The sequence below is a fragment of the Heteronotia binoei genome, chromosome 6 (assembly GCF_032191835.1).
Source record: "Heteronotia binoei isolate CCM8104 ecotype False Entrance Well chromosome 6, APGP_CSIRO_Hbin_v1, whole genome shotgun sequence".
NCBI lineage: Eukaryota > Metazoa > Chordata > Lepidosauria > Squamata > Gekkonidae > Heteronotia > Heteronotia binoei.
This window is the reverse complement of record NC_083228.1, coordinates 34211185-34230525: the sequence shown is the minus strand read 5'-3', so window position 1 is coordinate 34230525 and position 19341 is coordinate 34211185. Positions and strand designations below refer to the sequence as shown.

Here is a 19341-nt window from a genome sequence, read left to right as displayed (position 1 = left end):
TGGAGTGTAGAGTATTATCTTCTCTAGTGTATAGAGGCCGTTTCCTAAATTGTGGCCTTTCATTAAAAAAAATTATTTTGTCATCAGGAACACCCCATGAATCTAGCATTTATCCAGAATCTTTCTCAATTAACCTTTGTTTTAGAGCCGTTCATTCAGTGTTGTAGATTTTTACCCTTTGGTAATGTAAAATTAAATATTTAATGAGGCCATCCAACTGGTGGGAAAACACACTGGAATTAGATCATCATTTAACCTTGGGATGCATAATAACAAACTGCAGTGGTCAGCAGACTTTTAGAAAGAAAGCTTTTAGTGTGTGTGTGTGTAAGACATAGGTCTTCCATGAGAGAGAAATGTATTTTTCTAGGGAGAATATGCAGAGGTGGTAAACCTTAATCCACTTTGATAAAATTAGTGAGAAAAGAACACCACAATCTGATTTTTTAAAAAAGGTGTCGCATGATAAATTATACCACCCAAAATAGCACAGAAAAATCTCCCTAATCCTACTAGATAAAAGTTTTCAAGATGCTAACATTGCTGGTAGTGCATCTGTTTGGCACGCAGACAGTCCTAGGTTCAATTCCTGCCATCTCCTGCTGAAAGGATTTGGTGGTTGGTGATATTAAAGACCTGAGACCCCAAAGAACCGCTGTCGGTCAGAGTAGAGTATACTGACCCTTGATGAACCCAGTGGTCTAATTCACTGTAAGGCAGCTTTACATATTCAAAATCTTCCTTTTTAGACCTGCTCTCTGTGCTCCCATCATCGGGGGCGAGGCCAATGATTACCACAGAAGGGCATTTTTTTTTCATTAGTGAGGTGCCCTTTCCCTTCAGGTTTGCCTGGCACCTATTTAGGTATCAGGCCAAAGTGTTTCTTTTTATCCCGGCTTTTTATTAATACTAACTTTCAATGCCTTATGTTTTTATTAGGTTTTGTTTTGTAAGCTGCATCAAGCAGGTTCCTCTGGAGAGGCAGCACAAACATTTTCTAAACAAACAAATGAAGTGATCAGCCTTTAATGTCTTTAAATCCATTAAGGTCTGGTTGTCGGTTACTATGGCATTTTGTTGCTAATGCAATAAAGATTGACTTGACTTAAATCCATTAAGCATACTTCTTGGTTCCAGCAACAGGTCCCAGTGAACTGAAAGTGTCGCTGCCTCTGTTTGGAGAAGTTAGCCCAGTTTTGACTTTGTAGACAAAGCCCATTCAATGTTGAATCCCAGCAGGCTTACCTCCCAGCAGAATCTCATGACATTCATGCAAGGAAATTGTGGGAAAAGATAAGGAGGGATTACAAATATTATAATTCACACACCTACAGAAGTGTGCTTAACTCTTAATGAAGTCAACTTATTTCCTGAAGAATCAATAATAGTTAGACTCACCATAGAGATGTAGGCAGCTTAGATCCTACATGTCAGTGTTTGAAATGTAACCTGCAGTGCCATATTGTGTGGAGCAGCTTTTTCAAAATGGGAAATAGTTTGCACTTTGTAATTATGAATAATGCAGGGAAGTTAATTCCAGCATAATCTATGTGCTTTTTTTCCTCCCGAAAGGACTCCCACTGTGACTTTAAAGATAAATAACTAAAGAACAGGATGATCCTTGACTAGGAGGTAGTAATTAGAATGTTAGGAAATATGTCATAATTTCCTTACACATTCAGTTTATTCAGCTAACATTTCAAATTGGGAGTAGTCTGTCCATTATAGCGCTCTTTCAATAGGTTAAAAAAGAGAACTGATCATAAAGTGTTGGCATCAGTTTTTCTACCATTTCATTAGGTAGACCACAGTAAGATTCTGTGGAATTCTTACCTGTGTAATTAGAAGAAGAAGAAGATGACGACTGCGGATTTATACCCCACCCGTCTCTCTGAATCAGAGACTCGGAGCGGCTTACAATCTCCTATATCTTCTCCCCCCACAACAGACACCCTGAGAGGACTGAGAGGACTCTGCCAGCAGCTGCCCTTTCAAGGACAACTTCTGTGATAGCTATGGCTAACCCAAGGCCATTCCAGCAGTTGTAAGTGGAAGAGTGGGGAATGAAACCCCGTTCTCCCAAATAAGAGTCCACACACTTAACCACTACACCAAACTGGCTTTCAGTTTATATTATATTCCATGTTACATTAATCTTTCAGTGAGATTGATGCTCAGTCCAGAAATTAAGATTTTGCTCTCTATAAATTGTTAATATGTATTGTGGTCGTCATCATCATCATAATTTGCCAATAGGTATTGCATATAGCATAAACTGGTGTGTCACTGATTTGGCGAAATTAGAGGGTTGTGCTGAGAACGTTTCATTATAATTTGGGTACAGGTTTCTGGGGTGGGGGCTTACTGGGATTGCTTATTTTAGGATAGGACATTACCACTTCAGGCTTCATATCCATATGGTTCCAGAGCTTGGGACCATTATTTTCAAAGAAGAATGCACATGAGGGTCTAGGGTATGTGTTTATAAAGATAATTGCACCAAATCTGCACAGAACATAGTCCTGCTTTTCAAGCAAATTGAACAACGATGTTTGATTTTACCAACATCCAAAGTTGGTTACTTTCTGTGCAGCCTCACATCTCTCCATTGATTGCTAAAATGGCAGTCAAGCAGCAGCCTAGAAGGAGAGCTCCAGCCAGCCATGTTAAAAAACCAAACAAAAATAGCCATTGTAATTGCTCTTTCATTAATCCCAATGGGGAAATTTTGGGGAGAGCTGGAGTGGCTGTTTTTCAACCAAATGACACCAAAATTGCAGCAGATTGACTACTGCCTGTGTTCCCCAAAACTCCCAAGCTTCAAGCAAATTGGGCCAAATGGACAAATTCTACAAGCCCCTGAACAAGGTGTCCCAGCTCTCTCTTTTCCTAGCCAAAAATAAAAGTTCAGTTTTCATAATATGATGGGCTCTTTAAGGTTAGATGAAGAACATGGGGGTAATGGGATAGCCTTAGTAGATTTCTAGGAACTCTATACAAAAGAATGGAGAAGGAGGACTTTGCAAAATTTGTATCATGGAGCCAAAGGAAAAGGACCTGAACTCCAGATTGCCTTGTAACCTTCTATGAACAAATCACTGACAATCTTTTCTTGCCTGTAACTAGATCTTTTCCCTTTACTTCATTTATATCCTGCCTTTTTCTCCAAAGGGGATTCACAGAAGTGTACATCATTCTTATCTTCTGCATATTATTTTTGCTACTGCCCTGTGATGTTAGTTAGGCTGAGAGTATATGAGTGGCCCAAGGTCACCAAGCAAGCTCCCATGGTTGATTGGGGATTTAGCCCTCAGTCTCTCAGATCCCAGTCCAGCACCACTATACTGACTCTCAAATAATCCTAATTAGAAAATACCCCCACGAATATTTGAGACATATCCCTGCTCTGAAAATCTGCAGTACGATGTGAGTGCATAATAGGCCATGGTTAAAAACAAAGATACAAGCAGATAGAAGAGTTAAGCATGTAGATATAGTGATGACCCAGATTTTTTTTTTAAATGAAGCTAGACTAGGAATAATGAAAGAATAAACCTGCGCACAGAAAAAGAATCATAACAACATTCAAAAGACGGGAGCATCAAGTTTGTGCAGAAATTCAACAAAAGGAAGAAAAAGAGAAGCGTCAAAGATGACTCCATGATACTATGCATTATCAGAATAGAAGCATTAACCAGAGTGATGAGAAAGGAATACGTTATTGACACAGGAAGAGGAGAAGGAATCAAATCGATGGGTACAGAGAAGCTTCAAGGCATTCATTTGGAAAAGAAACAACAAGCAATAACTTCTTTTAGGGGAACAGCTGTGGTTCAATAGAGGAGCCTCTGCTTTGCATGGGGAAGGACTCAGGTTCAACCCCTAGCTTCTGCAATTAGAAGAACTAGGCAGTAGGTGATGTGAAGGACCTCCACCTGAGACCCCACAGAGCCACTGCCAGTCTGAGTTGACAGCGCTGACCTTGATGGACCAATGGTCTGATTGAGGCAGCTTCATTTGTGTTCATGTGTTCTATATCAATATGTCTCCTTTTCCACCAGCACTACAACTCCGTTGTGAGACTTAGGAACTGAGTGATTCACACGCCTCCCTAAACATGCTAGTTGTAAATATTATACCTGATCTTGCAAGCCAATTCAGATACAACTTTTTGATCAAATGGTTGAATGTTCTACATACTAGAATAGCTGGAAGAAAAGTAGTTTGAAGTGGTTGAATTTCGCTGTCAGTTGCATGCATTTGAACTCTTGAATCTTTCTGCTTCACAGTAGTTCTTCTTTTTAAAAATAAAGATATTGCACTCAAAATTGACTTTGGGGGATCCCAATAATAAAATTAAAAGAACAGTAGGGAATCTGGTACAACTCCAATTGTCACAGTTGAGTCAGTACTTTGTGGAGTTAAAAGGATTCGACATGCATCCACAATACTTTGAGACTTGTCCTTTTTAGTTTTGGACTTTTAATCTTCTTTGCATTCTCCCATGCCCAGCAGGAGATTTTCCAATGGCACTGCCTTCAAGGACTCCAGCTGAGAGCTCTTTTGCTTTATAGGATATTATCACTTGCTACTAGTTCCTAATACACAATGAGCTCTATTGCTACAGCCTGGTACTCCATAGGCATTAAGTAGTTAGGGTGAACCCTATGAAACATTCTTGCTTGCTTTCCACTACTGTGTACAAGAGCACATTCAAATAAAGGCATCATTACATTCAATTGGAAGAGATCTGTTTAACATTTTCCCAATAATTTATTTTGGATCAATGATGAGGGCCATAGAAAGCATATGAATGCACCCACTAGTGAAATAGCCAGAAAAAACAATTTTGGCCTGTAAGTAGAACCTTATATCTGGACTACTTTTCTTTTTAGTACTAACTAAAGAAACCTAATCATAGCAAGTGAGACATAACCATTCAGATTGCCCTCTAACAAGGAAAACTACCTGTCTAGCCATTTATTTATGTATGTTGTGCTTAGGAATACATTTGCTTCCCTAAGTATCTCTCATCTTTTTGGGTTCTAGGAGAAGAGACAGTCAAGCTACCTTTGGCTCCACACTTCCTTTCTACCACTGCTGAAGATGGACACTGCTGTTTGTATTTCAAGGCTGAATCCTAGAGCAACCACTAGCAGCCCATGAAAGAAACTAATCCGGACTGGTTTGTGATGAGTTCCAATGCCAGTAAAATCTTCCTTCCTTCCTTCCCTCTCTCCCTCCCACAGGTCTTGAGTAGTATCAATCTATTCTACCTAAGAATAAAAGGAAGAAAGGAAGAATTCAAGACAGAAAGGGGTGTCAAACTCATTTGTTATGAGGGCTGGGCCAGGCCGTGTGTGTCATAAAACATAATGTCAGGTAGCAGAGATATAAACTTTATAAAGGACACAAACACAATTAAAGATTTTTTAAAAACTTAAAACATGCTTAAAATATTAGCACTTGTGAAATATTTTGGTTTTTTTTATTTCTGATAACTGACACTTCTTGCTCTGAATTATTGCATCAAAATCTGTAGACAATGCATATACTGTAGCAATCTTAAGTATGTAGTTCAGGAGTTGTTCAGGCAAACCTACTTTTGATTTATTTATATTCATTACAGAAATCTCACGGCTAACTGCTTTGAGCCTAAGACCCAGGGAAAACATGAAATGGCTGGACATTGTGAACTTTTGTACATAAGTTGCTTCATGTGCTGGTCAGTCAATGGAGAAAACAGGCTTTGCTCTGTAGCTCCTGTGAAATTGAGCAAGCTTGGCAAAGCAAGCTGTGATGCAGATGGAAGCAAGAACAAGAGAAAGAAGTAGATGACAGTGAGTTGATCTGGCCCTCAGGCTGCATGTTTGACACCCCTAGGCTATACTTTGTTAGAAAAGGTGTCTTGTCATGTGCTACCTGGACTCTCATGGCCTGAACAAGGAATATAGTTTTTAAAAGTGTATTTGCTGGCCTAGGATAGTAAAATGCCACAAGTATTTCTGAGATACTAGATCCAATGCATACAACTGTATTTCAATTATATAAATAACTTACAGTGGGGCTGTCAGGAAAAAAAAGCACACTCAAATTTCACATCACTCTTTACATTTAAGATAATCTTCCCAAGTCCTGTTTCTCTGTGCCCATACCTACAGATATAAGGTGACCAGAGAAAGAGATTTCTCAGTGATGGTGCATCAACTTTGGAATAATACCCCCTTGGGGACTATCTGGTAACTACTCTGACACTCAGGTATTAGGTCAAGAATTTTCTCTTTACCCAGACTTTTGACTGAAGTTCATGCCATCTTTAGTGGACCCAGAAGTAAAAAAGTGGCTGAAAACTTGGTCAGAGGAGTAAAACAGGTCACAATTTTATTGATTACAGGCTGTAGAGGTTTGGTTTAGCACTGGATGGTGGATCCAGGAGTTGAGTACCATATATACTCGAGTATAAGCCGACCCGAATATAAGCCGAGGCTTCTAATTTTACCCCAAAAATCTGGGAAAACTTATTGACTCGAGTATAAGCCGAGGGTGGGAAACGCAGCAGTTACTGGTAAACCTATGGTACCTTTCATATACCCTATACAGTGAATTGTTTTACTTCGTGGCTGGTGCTCCCGCGGCTCCCGCCTATGCACCAAACCCAAGAGATGTTTTCCTGAATAAAACAGCTGCTTTAGAGGCTGGACTCTATGGCATTATTATAACCCACTGGGGTCCCCTCCCCAAACTCCAGGAATCTCCCATCTCAGTTCCTTATAATTGAAACTAAATTTTTAGGCTGAAACTCTCCTCCCTAACTTTAAGTTCTGAATCCGGTTCGGGATAGATAGGTAGATTTCCTGTTCTTTTTATACATGTTCAGCGTGCTCCCCGCCTTTCCCCAGACTTGCCTGCCAGCTCCAACGCCCGCAGCAGAGACTTTTCGGAACTGAAAGCAAGCACTCTAGACATGTGCAGAAGCCCTCTTGCTCGCCCGCCCTGCAGGGTGGCGCTTGGTCGCCGCTTCACTCACCCCAGGCCAGGAACTGCTGCACATTCCGCTCCCGCCGTAGGGGGGCGCCACTGCATTCCTGGTGGACGCACAGCAGCAGGTCGAGGAGCGCCTCCAGCCCCGGGTCGCCCGCGGTCCCCTCGCCCGGCCGCGCCGACAGCAACTCCCGCAACCTGGCCAGGCGCCGCTCCACTGGGCTGCACATGATCCTCCGCTCGCCGAAGCCGCTGCAGGAGCAGTTGCAGCGAGGGAGCGAGGAGGCTGCCGTCGAGGCAGAAGGAAGACGAGGAAGAAACGACGACGGCGCCCGGCCAGCCCGAGCCAGATCTGCCGCCTCCAGCACCTGAGGAGCCACTGCGAACAGGGGTCCAGCCAGGAGCGGCTGCGGCTGGGAAGGGTCGGCAGCCGGTTCCGCCAATGGTCCCCGGCAGGGAGGACCCCGCCAGCCCCCGCGGGTGGCGCCAGAGGAGCCGGGCGACGAGGAGGCGGTGACCAGAGGGCCGGAGAAGCGAGCTCGGCCATGGGGCCCTCTTCTGCAGCGAGACGATGTGCGGGGGCCCCCCAGACACCCCAGACCTGGGGCGACCCGCCCTCCCCGCCCCCCCTCCCTACACCACTGACTCGAGTATAAGCCAAGGAGGGGGGTTTTCTGCCCAAAATTTGGGCAGAAAAACTCGGCTTATACTCGAGTATATACGGTAATCTGCTGCCTGATGGAAAACCCCAACCCTTACTCCACCTGCAAAAAGGAGACCCTGGGATGGCAGCAAAATGGGAACACCTGGACACAGGCCACTTTATGTTTCCCTGCCATGCGGGGGGAGTGATGAGAGCCCTGCAATCCTCAAGCTGGGCATGCCTTCCTAAGCCTCCACCCCCAAGATCCCTTAAGGCCAAACTGGGATGATGGGCACACAGGCCCAGTTTCCCCCAAATGGATCCATCTCAAATGCCAAAAATTCCTAGCAAGTTGTGACAAGACAGTAGGACAAAGTGAAAGAACCCAAATTCAAAACTGACAATCAAGTGCAAAAAACCCCAAACAAGGAGTAGGAGGATGGGAAAGCTCCCAAAGGTGAACGAAGCCCTCTCTGATCTGTCCTCTAAGATCCACCTGTCCTGACTTACCCATCCATAACCTGGCTGACCAATGAACAGAGCCACTGGGGACACGCAAAGATGTGTGAAGCCATGTGCAAGTGCTGGAGTGTCTTGGGAAAATGGAGTCCTGCCCCAGCTTGCCACACCACCCTGCTGGGCACAAATAGGGACCCCAGGTAAATTCAGCGGCAAATGCTTTTAGCTGGCTGTTTTATTATGGCCTGTATCCTGCTGGAATGCAATCACTTATTATTTCTGCAGCATTATGATGAATATTTTGATAATTTCTGGAATAACCTGTTGTATTGTGGCTTGTTATGGGAACCAATCAATAACTTTATTGCTGGCTTTTATTAATGGTTTTATGATTTTATGCTTTATGCTTTGTTTGTTTTTACTATACTAGACACCCTGAGCTGAAGAGGAAACCTACGTGTTTCCTAAATAAATACATAAATTGTACATACACAATCACCTCTCTGATTAATCCACGTTTCTTCATGTATTGTGAAACTATAGCAATCCTTTCTTGATCTTGATCTATTATGTTTGGATTGCTACTTGTGTTTTTGGAAGAACTGCTGTAATTCCAGAACACTAGGGAACATTTTGGGAGATCATGACTGGTTGCTTTACTAGAGACTGGCTGAAAGCTTCAGTTTGATTTATGTCGTGCCCTTAAAGCCAATCTCTCTGTGAAGCTGAAGTGGGAAAAGCAGCACCAAGATGAAGTCGTACCACTTTCCCCCCCAAGTTATATGTGACACACAGAGTTGGATCTGTGAGTTCTATAAATCATCCACACATTTCACTTTCTACATTATTAAAATATTTATATGCTGTCTTTCAATTATATAAAAATCCTCAGGGCAGTTGAAACAGTTAAAATTAATGATATCAGTTAAAACCCAAACAAAAAAACTCTGGCTGCATTGTACAGATTGAACAGCCCACCATGTTCTGTCTTCTGTCAGTTGCAGGAGAAGAGTTCCTAAAGAACAAGCAATGAATAGGTGGGCAACTGGATAATTGGGTTTTAGCAACAGGAATGCCCTCTAGGACACTTACTTGGATCTGGCTCAGGTTTCCTATCAGCAAATGAGCAACTACTAGGTAGTCATGATGTTGTCAGTGTGAAGCAGTTGAAGCAGCAAGGCTCTCAGCTAAAACTGAAGTTGTAGTAGTCCTAGAAGGAAGCAGTCTTGTCCAAGTGCTATTTCTGGGACCTCACCCTGCAAGGACTTACTTGATTATACACTTCTATGCTGCCTTTCAATCTAGATAGGTTCTCCATGGTGGTTAGCATAATTATTTTTCAAAATTAAAACTTTTAGACATTTAAAATTCAGTCTCTCTCTCTCTCTGGGCGTATATTTCAACAATCCAATAAAAACATGTAATGTCACAGTACAAATAACACAACCAGAGAGGAAGGCCAGCTTGGGGATACACAAAACCAAACAAAGAAGTGTTACCCACCGCTGGATAACAATGATAATCTTCAAGGTGAAAGATTTTCAAAGTTTTGGTGCTATGACTGAGAAGATATGCTGGTCCCAAGCTTCATGGTGTTTTAAAGGTCAACACCAGCACCTTGAATTGAGCCCAGAAGCAAACTGGAAGTCAGTGTAGATGTGACAAAGCTGAAGTGATTTGGCTGCAGTCCATTTAAATCTTTTTGAAACTTGGAGTGCCCAGCAGACATTTACCTCCCCCCCCCCGCTTTCTGATACCACTGAAGTGGGGGAGGGCTTCCAAACTGGGTGATCCCCTGCCCCCAACTGGGGATTGGCAACCCTAAGACGCCGACACATCAATTCTCCATTATACCTCTATGGGAATTGGTCACCATTGGATATACTGGAGTGTCCAGGAGCCATTCCCTGCCCCCCTGCTTTCTGATAACCCTAAAGTGTGGGGCAAGCCTCCAAACTAGGGGGGTCCCCTGCCCCCCAATTGAAGATTGGCAATCCTAAACAAAGGTTTTTCAATCAGATATTAATGTCTCATGATCACAGCTAGTTTAATTAAGCTCTGGCTCTGAATGATGTTTAAACCAAACTATATAATCTTGCAAATCATTATGCTATATTTACCCTCACTTGACCAACAAATGCATTGGCTTCCTCTTCTTGAACAGTAAGGTTCTTAGGAAGAAAAAGATCAAAGACTGGCCCATTATCATTTACATCCGTTACGACTACATTCACAGTAGCGGTTGATGTCTGAAAGGAAAAGGATACAGTTATGATCTGAATATTCTTCTATGTGTTAAAAACCAACAGACTAGTATTTAGCATAGTCAACAATGCAATATAATAATAATATTAAAATCTATGTGACATCAGGGTAGTTTAAGAAAACAACACTTTCTGATCACATTTATTAAAAATCTCTTGCATTTTCCAAGTGCAGGGAGGTTGACATAAAACAGAAAATATGGACAAAGGCAAGAGTGTTATTTCTTAAATTTGTCAGAGGTCACAAGTAATTTCACTGTTGTTATACCACCTAGCCCTCTTCTACCACATCCAAACTGACCATCTTAACCCCAGACCCCTCCTCCTGCTGAAGGAAGAACTCGGCACCTTTCATCTTAAATACACTCCAAAATCACACATTCTGGGCACTGCTTGGCCTGCAAAATGGTTCTAGTGTCACACAAAATGGATGTCAGCAAACACAGGCCAGAGACATGTCTGGGAAGAGATTGTGTAAGCTGTAAAGTTATGGGTTTGTCCACTAATGACCCTGTCCCCACCTTAAGACCATACACAATGGCAATAATGGGTCTCCAGCAAACCCACCTGGCCTGACCTTCCCTGACTTGTTTAACATAATCATGAAACCACTTAACACCTATCAGCCATCCCTGGTAGCTTCCTCTTCCAACAAGAGAGGGCTGTCAAGCAACCATTCGCTATATTTATGCATAACATCACAAGTTCCTCTAGATTGTTGTCAGTTCCTAGGAATCTCATTCAATGTTTCCCAACACACTGTTTACTTCAAGCTAATCTCATCAGAATATTGTTCTAAGGGGCAATCATGTCATCACGCCCTAAGTTAGCATTTTGCCCTATAACTGGACATGCTGTGTCAAATGGAGTATGTGTTTGTTTCTGGACCACACAGCGCATCCAAGAAGTTGGACATCTTGCTTTTCTCTCTAGACTTGAGTTTTCTGGATTGGTGACTATCAGGGCTGGTGCCAGGCTTTTTGGCACCCTAGGCAAGGCTACCTACATGCGCTCCCCCCACATTGGGGTATGTTAGAATCACAACTGCTGTCCAGACTGCAGAGGACAGTTCTCTTGAGGGAAATGACAGCTTTGGAGAGTGGACTATAACATCATATTCCTATTCAATTCTCCATCCTCCCAAATGCCACCCTCCCCCGGCTCTGCTCCCAAATCTCCATGAATTTCCCAACTCAGTGCTGGGAGTACTATTATCAGTGCAGGTCTACATTTAAATGCACAGAACTGCTGCCACCATATCTAATAGTTCAGCCATCACAGAAAATGACATGGAAAATTTACAACTAGGCTGTACTACTTCAGGTAGGAGTTCATATGGATTGGTTTTCCATGTAAAAAAAAACACCTGCACATAGAAATGTAGCATGTCATTCTCCTCAACACTCTGTGTCTCTATGTCTAGGGCATTTTTTTGTGCATGTGAGCACCCACACTCTGAAGTGGTATAGTCCAGATACAGGTTTACTGCATCAGCTGTTTCTGAGAATCAGGTCTTCATTTGAAGAAATATACCTCCAGTTTTGCTATCAATGCAAAAAAGCAAAACGTGCATGAAGCACATGAGGCATAGTAAATTCAAATTGATTTTATAGCCCATTTAAAAGTTGAACTGCAATAAAAATGTGTAGATTTAGTAACCAGGAAAAAAAATGTGACTGAGAAATCATAGACCATAGTGAATAAGAAGCTGCAGGCTTTATCAAACCATTCCATTGTGAGGCAAAGCACCTCAGTTTCACCAAGCGTTAACATGAATAATAGTGGGTCTGCTTCAGCTTGCAGGTGTTTGTAATTAGTCATCTTATAGATAGTATCCATATCTCTTTCAAGGTCTGATACCAGAAGATGGCAATTGACTAAATGAAGAAATCGGTGCTTAGTTCAGTAACTAGATGGGAGTGGGGAGCCTAGAGTGAGTTTATTATTATTTATTATTATTATGTTGAAAGGCTCCAGCAAACAAGCACTTTGATTGGATTCTGGAGACCACCTGATGTCAGAGAGCAGGAAACTATAATTGGCCCTTAGAAAAGGGAGACACTACGCTAAGTTTTGATCCCATGGCACAGATGTATAAAGCTTCTAGCTTGGACTCTGCTATTTTGAATGGCGCACAAGTTATTGCCAGGTGTCAGAAAGTATTCTGGGTTTTTTTACTAATTGATTCTACAGACTGTGTTGCCTAATAGTATTCTTAATTTTGTTCGCTTAATAAAAATCTGTGAATTTTTAAAAGGTTTTGGTCTTCTTGGGTGCACCTAACCTCAGGGATTCATAAACTGGTGGCAGTGGTCTGCGGAGGCAGTTGCTCAGAGGTTTTGGTTTCTTGACACATTCTGTTTCAAACAGATTTTGCATTAAAATATAGGAATAAGTCTTACAATGAGCATTCTCCCCTAAACTGATGTTGTTTCCTAGGAGTAGTTTTACAAGTTTTCATACAGAGACTTTTCCAGATGCGCTACCTGAGATAATGGAAATTAAGCCCAGCATGTTTTACTAGTAAGCTTTCATCTTTGTTGAGCCTTTTCTTTCCCATTCTGTCTTATAACATTAGAGTAGTTTCTGTCTGCTAGTTGTGAAGGGCCAAGAAACTGATTTTTTGGAGCACTGAAACCTAAAAAAGGACAAGACAGAAAGAAAAGGCAAGATTGCACCCTTGCTTACAACTAAATCTCTGATCATTCTTCAAGATATCCTTGCAATTTATTGGAACAGCACAAGTTAGCATAACGAATCATCCAGCATTCAAGCCTCTGAAAGAACTATGTCCACATCAGCATTGCCCACTTATAGATTATCTGTGCAGATTCAGCCATCTCTTGATTCAACTTCAATTCAGCGAGGTAACCAAGGGTCAAACTAGAAGTGACAGCATTTTCTTTTGTTTTAAACTCAAGTATCCGGCCCTATAATTGAAGCCAGAATTGACTGATTTATGATGATACTTTAACGTACTTATAAATATGCATAATGATCTCTTTAGCAAGAGTTTTCCAATCTAAAAGTTGAGGGGGGGGGGGGAAATCCAAAAGTACGTCAGAGACTAAGGTGTGTCAACCCTGGCCAATTTATTATACTTTGCCTGTTATAAACCAAAGTCTGTAAACAGAAATACAGGAACTGCTTTGGATCAAGCAGTGTATAATCACAACCCATGCCTGGTAAGGGGCGGGGGAGTTCTAGCCTGCAGCTTCACATGGCTGGCTGTAGTCCTTCCTTGTAAGCAGACCACAGTCTGTGTAATCTAGTCTTTTAAAAAAGTAAAACCCAGGGTTCCTTCTCCTAAAACTGCCTTTTTTTGCCAAGGTCTGTATGCTTGCTAGGATGCTTGTCAGTCAGGCATTCAATGTGTATAGCTACTTTGGCATTGCATAAATTGCTGGAATTTTAATGCCATGCAACCTGTAAGAGGACAAGAGAGAGAATAGGCCAAGAACCCTAATTTTCCACTTGTCCTTTATTATCCAATGCTAGGCAGACTAGGCAGTAAGAATGAAGGAAAACAGAGAGCTACTACAAAGGATAGTTTCCCAACTGCTCACTTCGCTAACATTAGCACTGCTCATATAAATAGGCTAGTTGTGTTTTTCAAAATTCAACTACCACTCAACTGTAGTTTCTGTTGGCTATGGAAATAACAGTCAATAGAGAAATAACTACTTTATTAACTTAATTAAGCTCCTTGGCAACCAACTGCATGATTTTGTGTGGGAACAATATTTAAAATTTAAATCTTACAGCATTTACATTGCACATCTTTGAAGATCCTTTAAAATGTCTATATTGAAAAGCCAAATGAAAACACACCAACAAAAAATAACTGTTGAAACAATTTTAATTCAGTATGTTCCTTTCTCATACTTCAACTCAATTTTTCTCTGTCTTACACAGTACTCACTTTTAGAACAGATCTCTCTTTATCCCTTTCTCTCCTCTCCACACTCAACACCCCATAACATACAATTTCTCTTCTTCATGACCCTGCATCATTATAGGTATGTATTCAGTCCTTAAATTGCCCTCCCCTTTTTCTTTTTTTTCCATATTAAGAGGTCTCTTGTCATGACATCTCTGCAAACCTGCTTAGTGTCTCTGCACCCTACAACAGCTGGTACTCTGTGAGCATCACCACAAGCCTTTCTGCATCTCTGTGTTACTTCAGTTTTGCGGTCCCCACTCTCCACAGGTCTTCTGATCCTACAGTGCTCACTTCTTTGTGTATCATCACAGTTCTTTCTTTGTATCTGCCTTTGTTACCCACTCAGCTCACTCACTCCTTTCCCCTTCCCACAGGTATTTCTGTACTTTCCAATAATGGAGCAACTGAACAAGTTGAAGGCTTTTGTAACATATATCTTGCTATTATAAACTCCTACTGAAATTAAAAGAGAAAATTCACAAAGAAAATGGTCTTAGCTTTGATGTTAAATCAATGTATTGATTTAAATGTAGTCTGAGACAGAGATAAGAAATTACCTTGAAACTGAAGAGAAAAATTGTAGGCAAAGCTCAGGCAAAGTTTATACAAGTATAAACACAACTGTGAATATATAGCACCAGCATCTCTGTATACTGGTAGCCATACATAAATGTGCTCTTATCCAGGAGTCAGTTTCTGCATATAAGCTGATGTGGGTATAAATACACATCTGGATGCACATCTGCATCTGTATCACAATGATCATGTGGGCTGCTGTGGTGTAGTGGTTCAAGTGCTGGATTAGGATCAAGGAGACCCAGGTTTGAATCCCCACTCAGCCACTAAATTTCATCGGATGACCATGGACCATTAACTCTTTCTCAGTCTGACTTTGTTCATAGGATTGTTGTGAGGATAAAAAGGATGAGGACAGAAGAACTCTGTAAGCTGCTTTGGGGGAAAAAGTGAGGTTTTCATATCCCAACAAGGAAACTAATTTGTTACAATTTTTGGTATGGCTGGGGATTCCTGATGCTTGAACAGCTGCCAGTTGGGCTCACTTCCCATTCCACATTGGTAATCAGGCAGCCAATTAAGTGACTGGATGTTCAGCTGTTGACAATCTGTTCACATGTACCCAGAGGAACAGGCTATGTGCATAAGAGATCAGCTGGGAATTGGCATTTCTTGATGGGGAAATTTTGCTCTGTACCGAGCAACATTTTTAGGGGGTAGAGCCCACTCCTAGCGGATCAGCTGGAAGTCTGGTTCTTATCTCCCATCCTGGAAACAGTGCTGCTTCTAAAACTTGTCAAGATGCAGCAAATTTGTGTGCATGTGTGTATAAAGTGTGATCAGAAGCCCAGCAGTTTTCTGTTCTCCCTACCAAACTGCCTGCTGGGGCAGCAGAGAAAAGGGAGCTGTTTCTCTTCTGTGGATGACCTTCAGCGGCAACTGGATCGAGGCGGCGCTGCGGTACTGATGTTACTAGACCTGTCGGCGGCATTTGACACAGTCGACCATCAGTTGCTAATGAGCCGCCTTGCCAACATAGGGGTTGGGGGGTCGGCCTTGCAATGGCTTTCCTCCTTCCTCTCCAGTCGGGGACAAAGGATGGCTATTGGGGGTGAGCGATCCCAGAGGCACACACTAGATTGTGGGGTGCCTCAGGGAGCAGTTCTCTCCCCAATGCTGTTTAACATTTATATGCGCCCCCTTACCCAGATTGTCCGGAGGTTTGGGCTGGGTTGCCATCGATATGCAGATGATACCCAGCTCTATCTACTAATGGACAGCCAGCCCGGCTCCGCCCCGGGGAACCTAGATCGGGCCTTACAGGCTGTAGCGACGTGGCTCAGATTGAGTGGGCTGAAGTTGAACCCAGCGAAGACAGAGGTCCTTTGTGTGGGGTCGCAGCGCCCTGGGAGGGGAAATTGGAATACTGTAATGCCCTCTACTTGGGGCTACCTCTGTGCCGGACTCGAAAGCTGCAGCTGGTGCAGAACGTGTCGGCCAGGCTATTATTGGGGCTCTTGAAATGGGAGTACATACGGCCGGGGCTGCGCGGACTGCACTGGCTGCCAATTACATACCGAGTCCAGTACAAAGTGTTGGTTATCACCTTTAAAGCCCTATATGGCCGAGGACCAGCCTACCTAAGGGACCGTCTCTCCCCATATGAACCCCAGAGGGCACTGAGATCAACTGGAAAAAATAAAATGACCATCCCTGGGCCGAGAGAGGTCAAGCTCCAAAACACCAGAGCACGGGCCTTTTCAGCTGCGGCTCCTGCACTGTGGAACCAGCTTCCGGAGGAAGTGCGGGCCCTGCGGAACCTTGACCAGTTCCGCAGAGCCTGTAAGACCGTCCTTTTTAGACAAGCTTATACTGATTTCGACTGCTGAGTTGCTGGGAATAAAGGAACCGCCATCTATATTATCATGGATCCATTAAACTGGCAGAACCAGCGCCAGAATATCTTTATTGCTGCCAGATACATTTAACTTAACTTGAATTATGTATTTTAATTCTGTTAACTGGTTTTTATGTTTAATTTTTAACTGTTAAATTTAAAGTTTTTATTTATCTATGTAAATGTATAAAATATCGTTAGCCGCCCTGAGCTGCCTAGGCGGGGAAGGCGGGATACAAATAAAATCTATTATTATTATTATTTTCCCATTTGCAAAGGGGAGATCAAAACATTGCTTCCTTTTCCACATATGGGAAGAGCTCCCGTATGCAATGCAATGGTGTAGCTATGCTGCCGAGGAGTGGGTTGGATAAGAACCAACTCCCAGCTGATTCTTCAATCTGCCGTGAGTTGGCTTTTGACCAACAGGCAGTTGTAAAACTTGTTACTATTCAAGTTGCTTGATACAATCCAAACATATCTTTGATTGGCTCAAAGTCTGATTGTGAGTGCTGCACAAGGTAAGTTTGTTTGCCAAGGTAAGTTTGTTTGCCAAACAATGTAATTCGTGGCATCAGTTTTTGACGGTGTGCCACTGAAAGCGGCACACCGGGTCAAGAGCTTGGGAGTCTTACTGGAGCCTTCATTATCAATGGAGGCCCAGATAGCAGCCACTGCCAAGTCAGCGTTCTTCCACCTGAGGCGGGCAAGGCAGTTGGCTCCCTTCCTGGAGCACCGGGACCTAGCAACAGTGATCCATGCAACGGTCACCTCAGGATTGGATTACTGTAATGCCCTCTACATGGGGCTGCCTCTGTGCCGAACCCGGAGGTTGCAGCTGGTGCAGAACGTGGCGGCTAGGCTGTTATTGGGGCTCCCGAAGTGGGAGCACATACAGCCGGGGCTACGCGGACTGCACTGGTTGCCAGTTACTTACCGGGTTCGTTATAAAGTGCTGGTTATTACCTTTAAAGCCCTATATTGCTGAGGACCTGCCTACCTGAGGGACCGTCTTTCCCCATATGAACCCCAGAGAGCACTGAGGTCATCAGGGAAGAACCAGCTGACTATCCCCGGACCAAAGGAGGCCAAACTACAAAATACTCATACACGGGCCTTCTCCATCGCAGCTCCACACCTATGGAACCAGCTCCCGGAAGAAGTGCGAGCCCTGTGGAGCCTTGACCAGTTCCGCAGGGCCTGCAAGACCACCCTTTTCAGGATGGCCTTTGCCGGCTGAGCAACTGATGTTGGGTGACTTTTGTCACCATTAACTTATGAATAGAATTAGCACCTGAAATTTTTTGTATTGTATTTGGTTAAATTGGAATGTTTTAAAACTAATGTGATTTTAAACCTTTGTATAACTATATGAATATGTTGTTAGCCGCCCTGAGCCCGCTTCGGCGGGGAGGGCGGGATATAAATAAAAATATTATTATTATCATCATCATCATCATCATCATCATCATCATCATCATCATCATCATCATCATCATCATCATCATCCCTACTGGCGATGCACATTTCCTTCCAGAGCTATTAGTCCCATGACCAGAGCTACAGCAGTTCCACTGTACTTTAAAAACAGCCCTCTTAACTATTGCCCAATCATACCCACACCATTCAGCAAGTTAATGGAGATGACAAGGCATACATTAGATCAGGGGTGTCAAACATGCAGCCCGGAGGCCAGATCAGGCCCCCAGAGGGCTTCTACCAGGCCCCAGAGCAACTGGTTCTTGTCTGCTTCCTTCTCCCTCTCTCTTGCTTCCTTCTGCATCTCAACTTGCTTTGCAAGGCTAGCTCAACCACACAGGAGCCACAGAGCAAAACCTCTATTTTCTCCATTGGTTGAGACTCCTCAGCCTCCTGGTCCCCTCGGGAGGGATGGAAAGAGCCAGAGCTTCCTTTGCCCAGTTCCCTGGATTCCATGGGAGAAAGACAAAGAAAGCACCTTTAAGATCAACAATGTTTTAAGATTTTTTTTAAAAATCTTTAATTGTGTTTGTCTGTGTCCTTTAAAAAGTTTATATCTCTGCTACCTTATCTTAAATAGGTGCACACATGGCCCAGCCCAACAAGAGCTCATTTATATCAGATCCAGCCCTCATAACAAATGAGTTTGACACCCCTGCATTAGATGCCTAAAATGGTGGTATCTTAGGATTGGAAGATGGCTTGTGCAATAACACACTCTGATCTGGTACCTTACTAATGGAAAACTAAACTCTTTTTTTTTACCTAGTTACTGGATGAGGATGCTGAAAATAGAGTGTGGTAATTAGAAACTAAGATGCAAATGTGACCTTTCCAGTGAAGAGGTGCACCCACAGTGAGAGTTAACTAGCCAGTTGGAAGCAAGTGAAGCAGGAGTTCCTATTCTGCAGCTCATTACAATCTTGCTGAGGCACCTATAAGTGCATCTGGTTGTCATATATTATCATGTTACTTTTCTATTCACCAAACATTCTGTTGTAATAGGTAATAAAGATAAGGGACTTAAGGGATAAATATATGGAAGGTTGCATATTAGGCAGATTTTTCTTCCTGAGCAAATAATGTCTGTTAGAGAAAGACTCATTGCGAACCAGACAGGAAAGGCACGGAAAAGCTCTAAATAGAATAAACATGTATT

At 42.8% G+C, this 19341-nt stretch overlaps 1 protein-coding gene across 3 annotated transcripts in view; it reads right to left on the bottom strand.

Moving 5' to 3' along the window:
• PCDH15 (protocadherin related 15) overlaps nt 1–19341 on the bottom strand; it is a 475582-nt gene that overhangs the window by 189577 nt on the left and 266664 nt on the right. For all 3 annotated transcript variants that reach the window (XM_060241241.1, XM_060241242.1, XM_060241243.1), the window contains exon 18: nt 10204–10332. In XM_060241241.1, coding sequence (XP_060097224.1) covers nt 10204–10332 — 129 coding nt within the window. The remainder of the gene's footprint in view (nt 1–10203; nt 10333–19341) is intronic.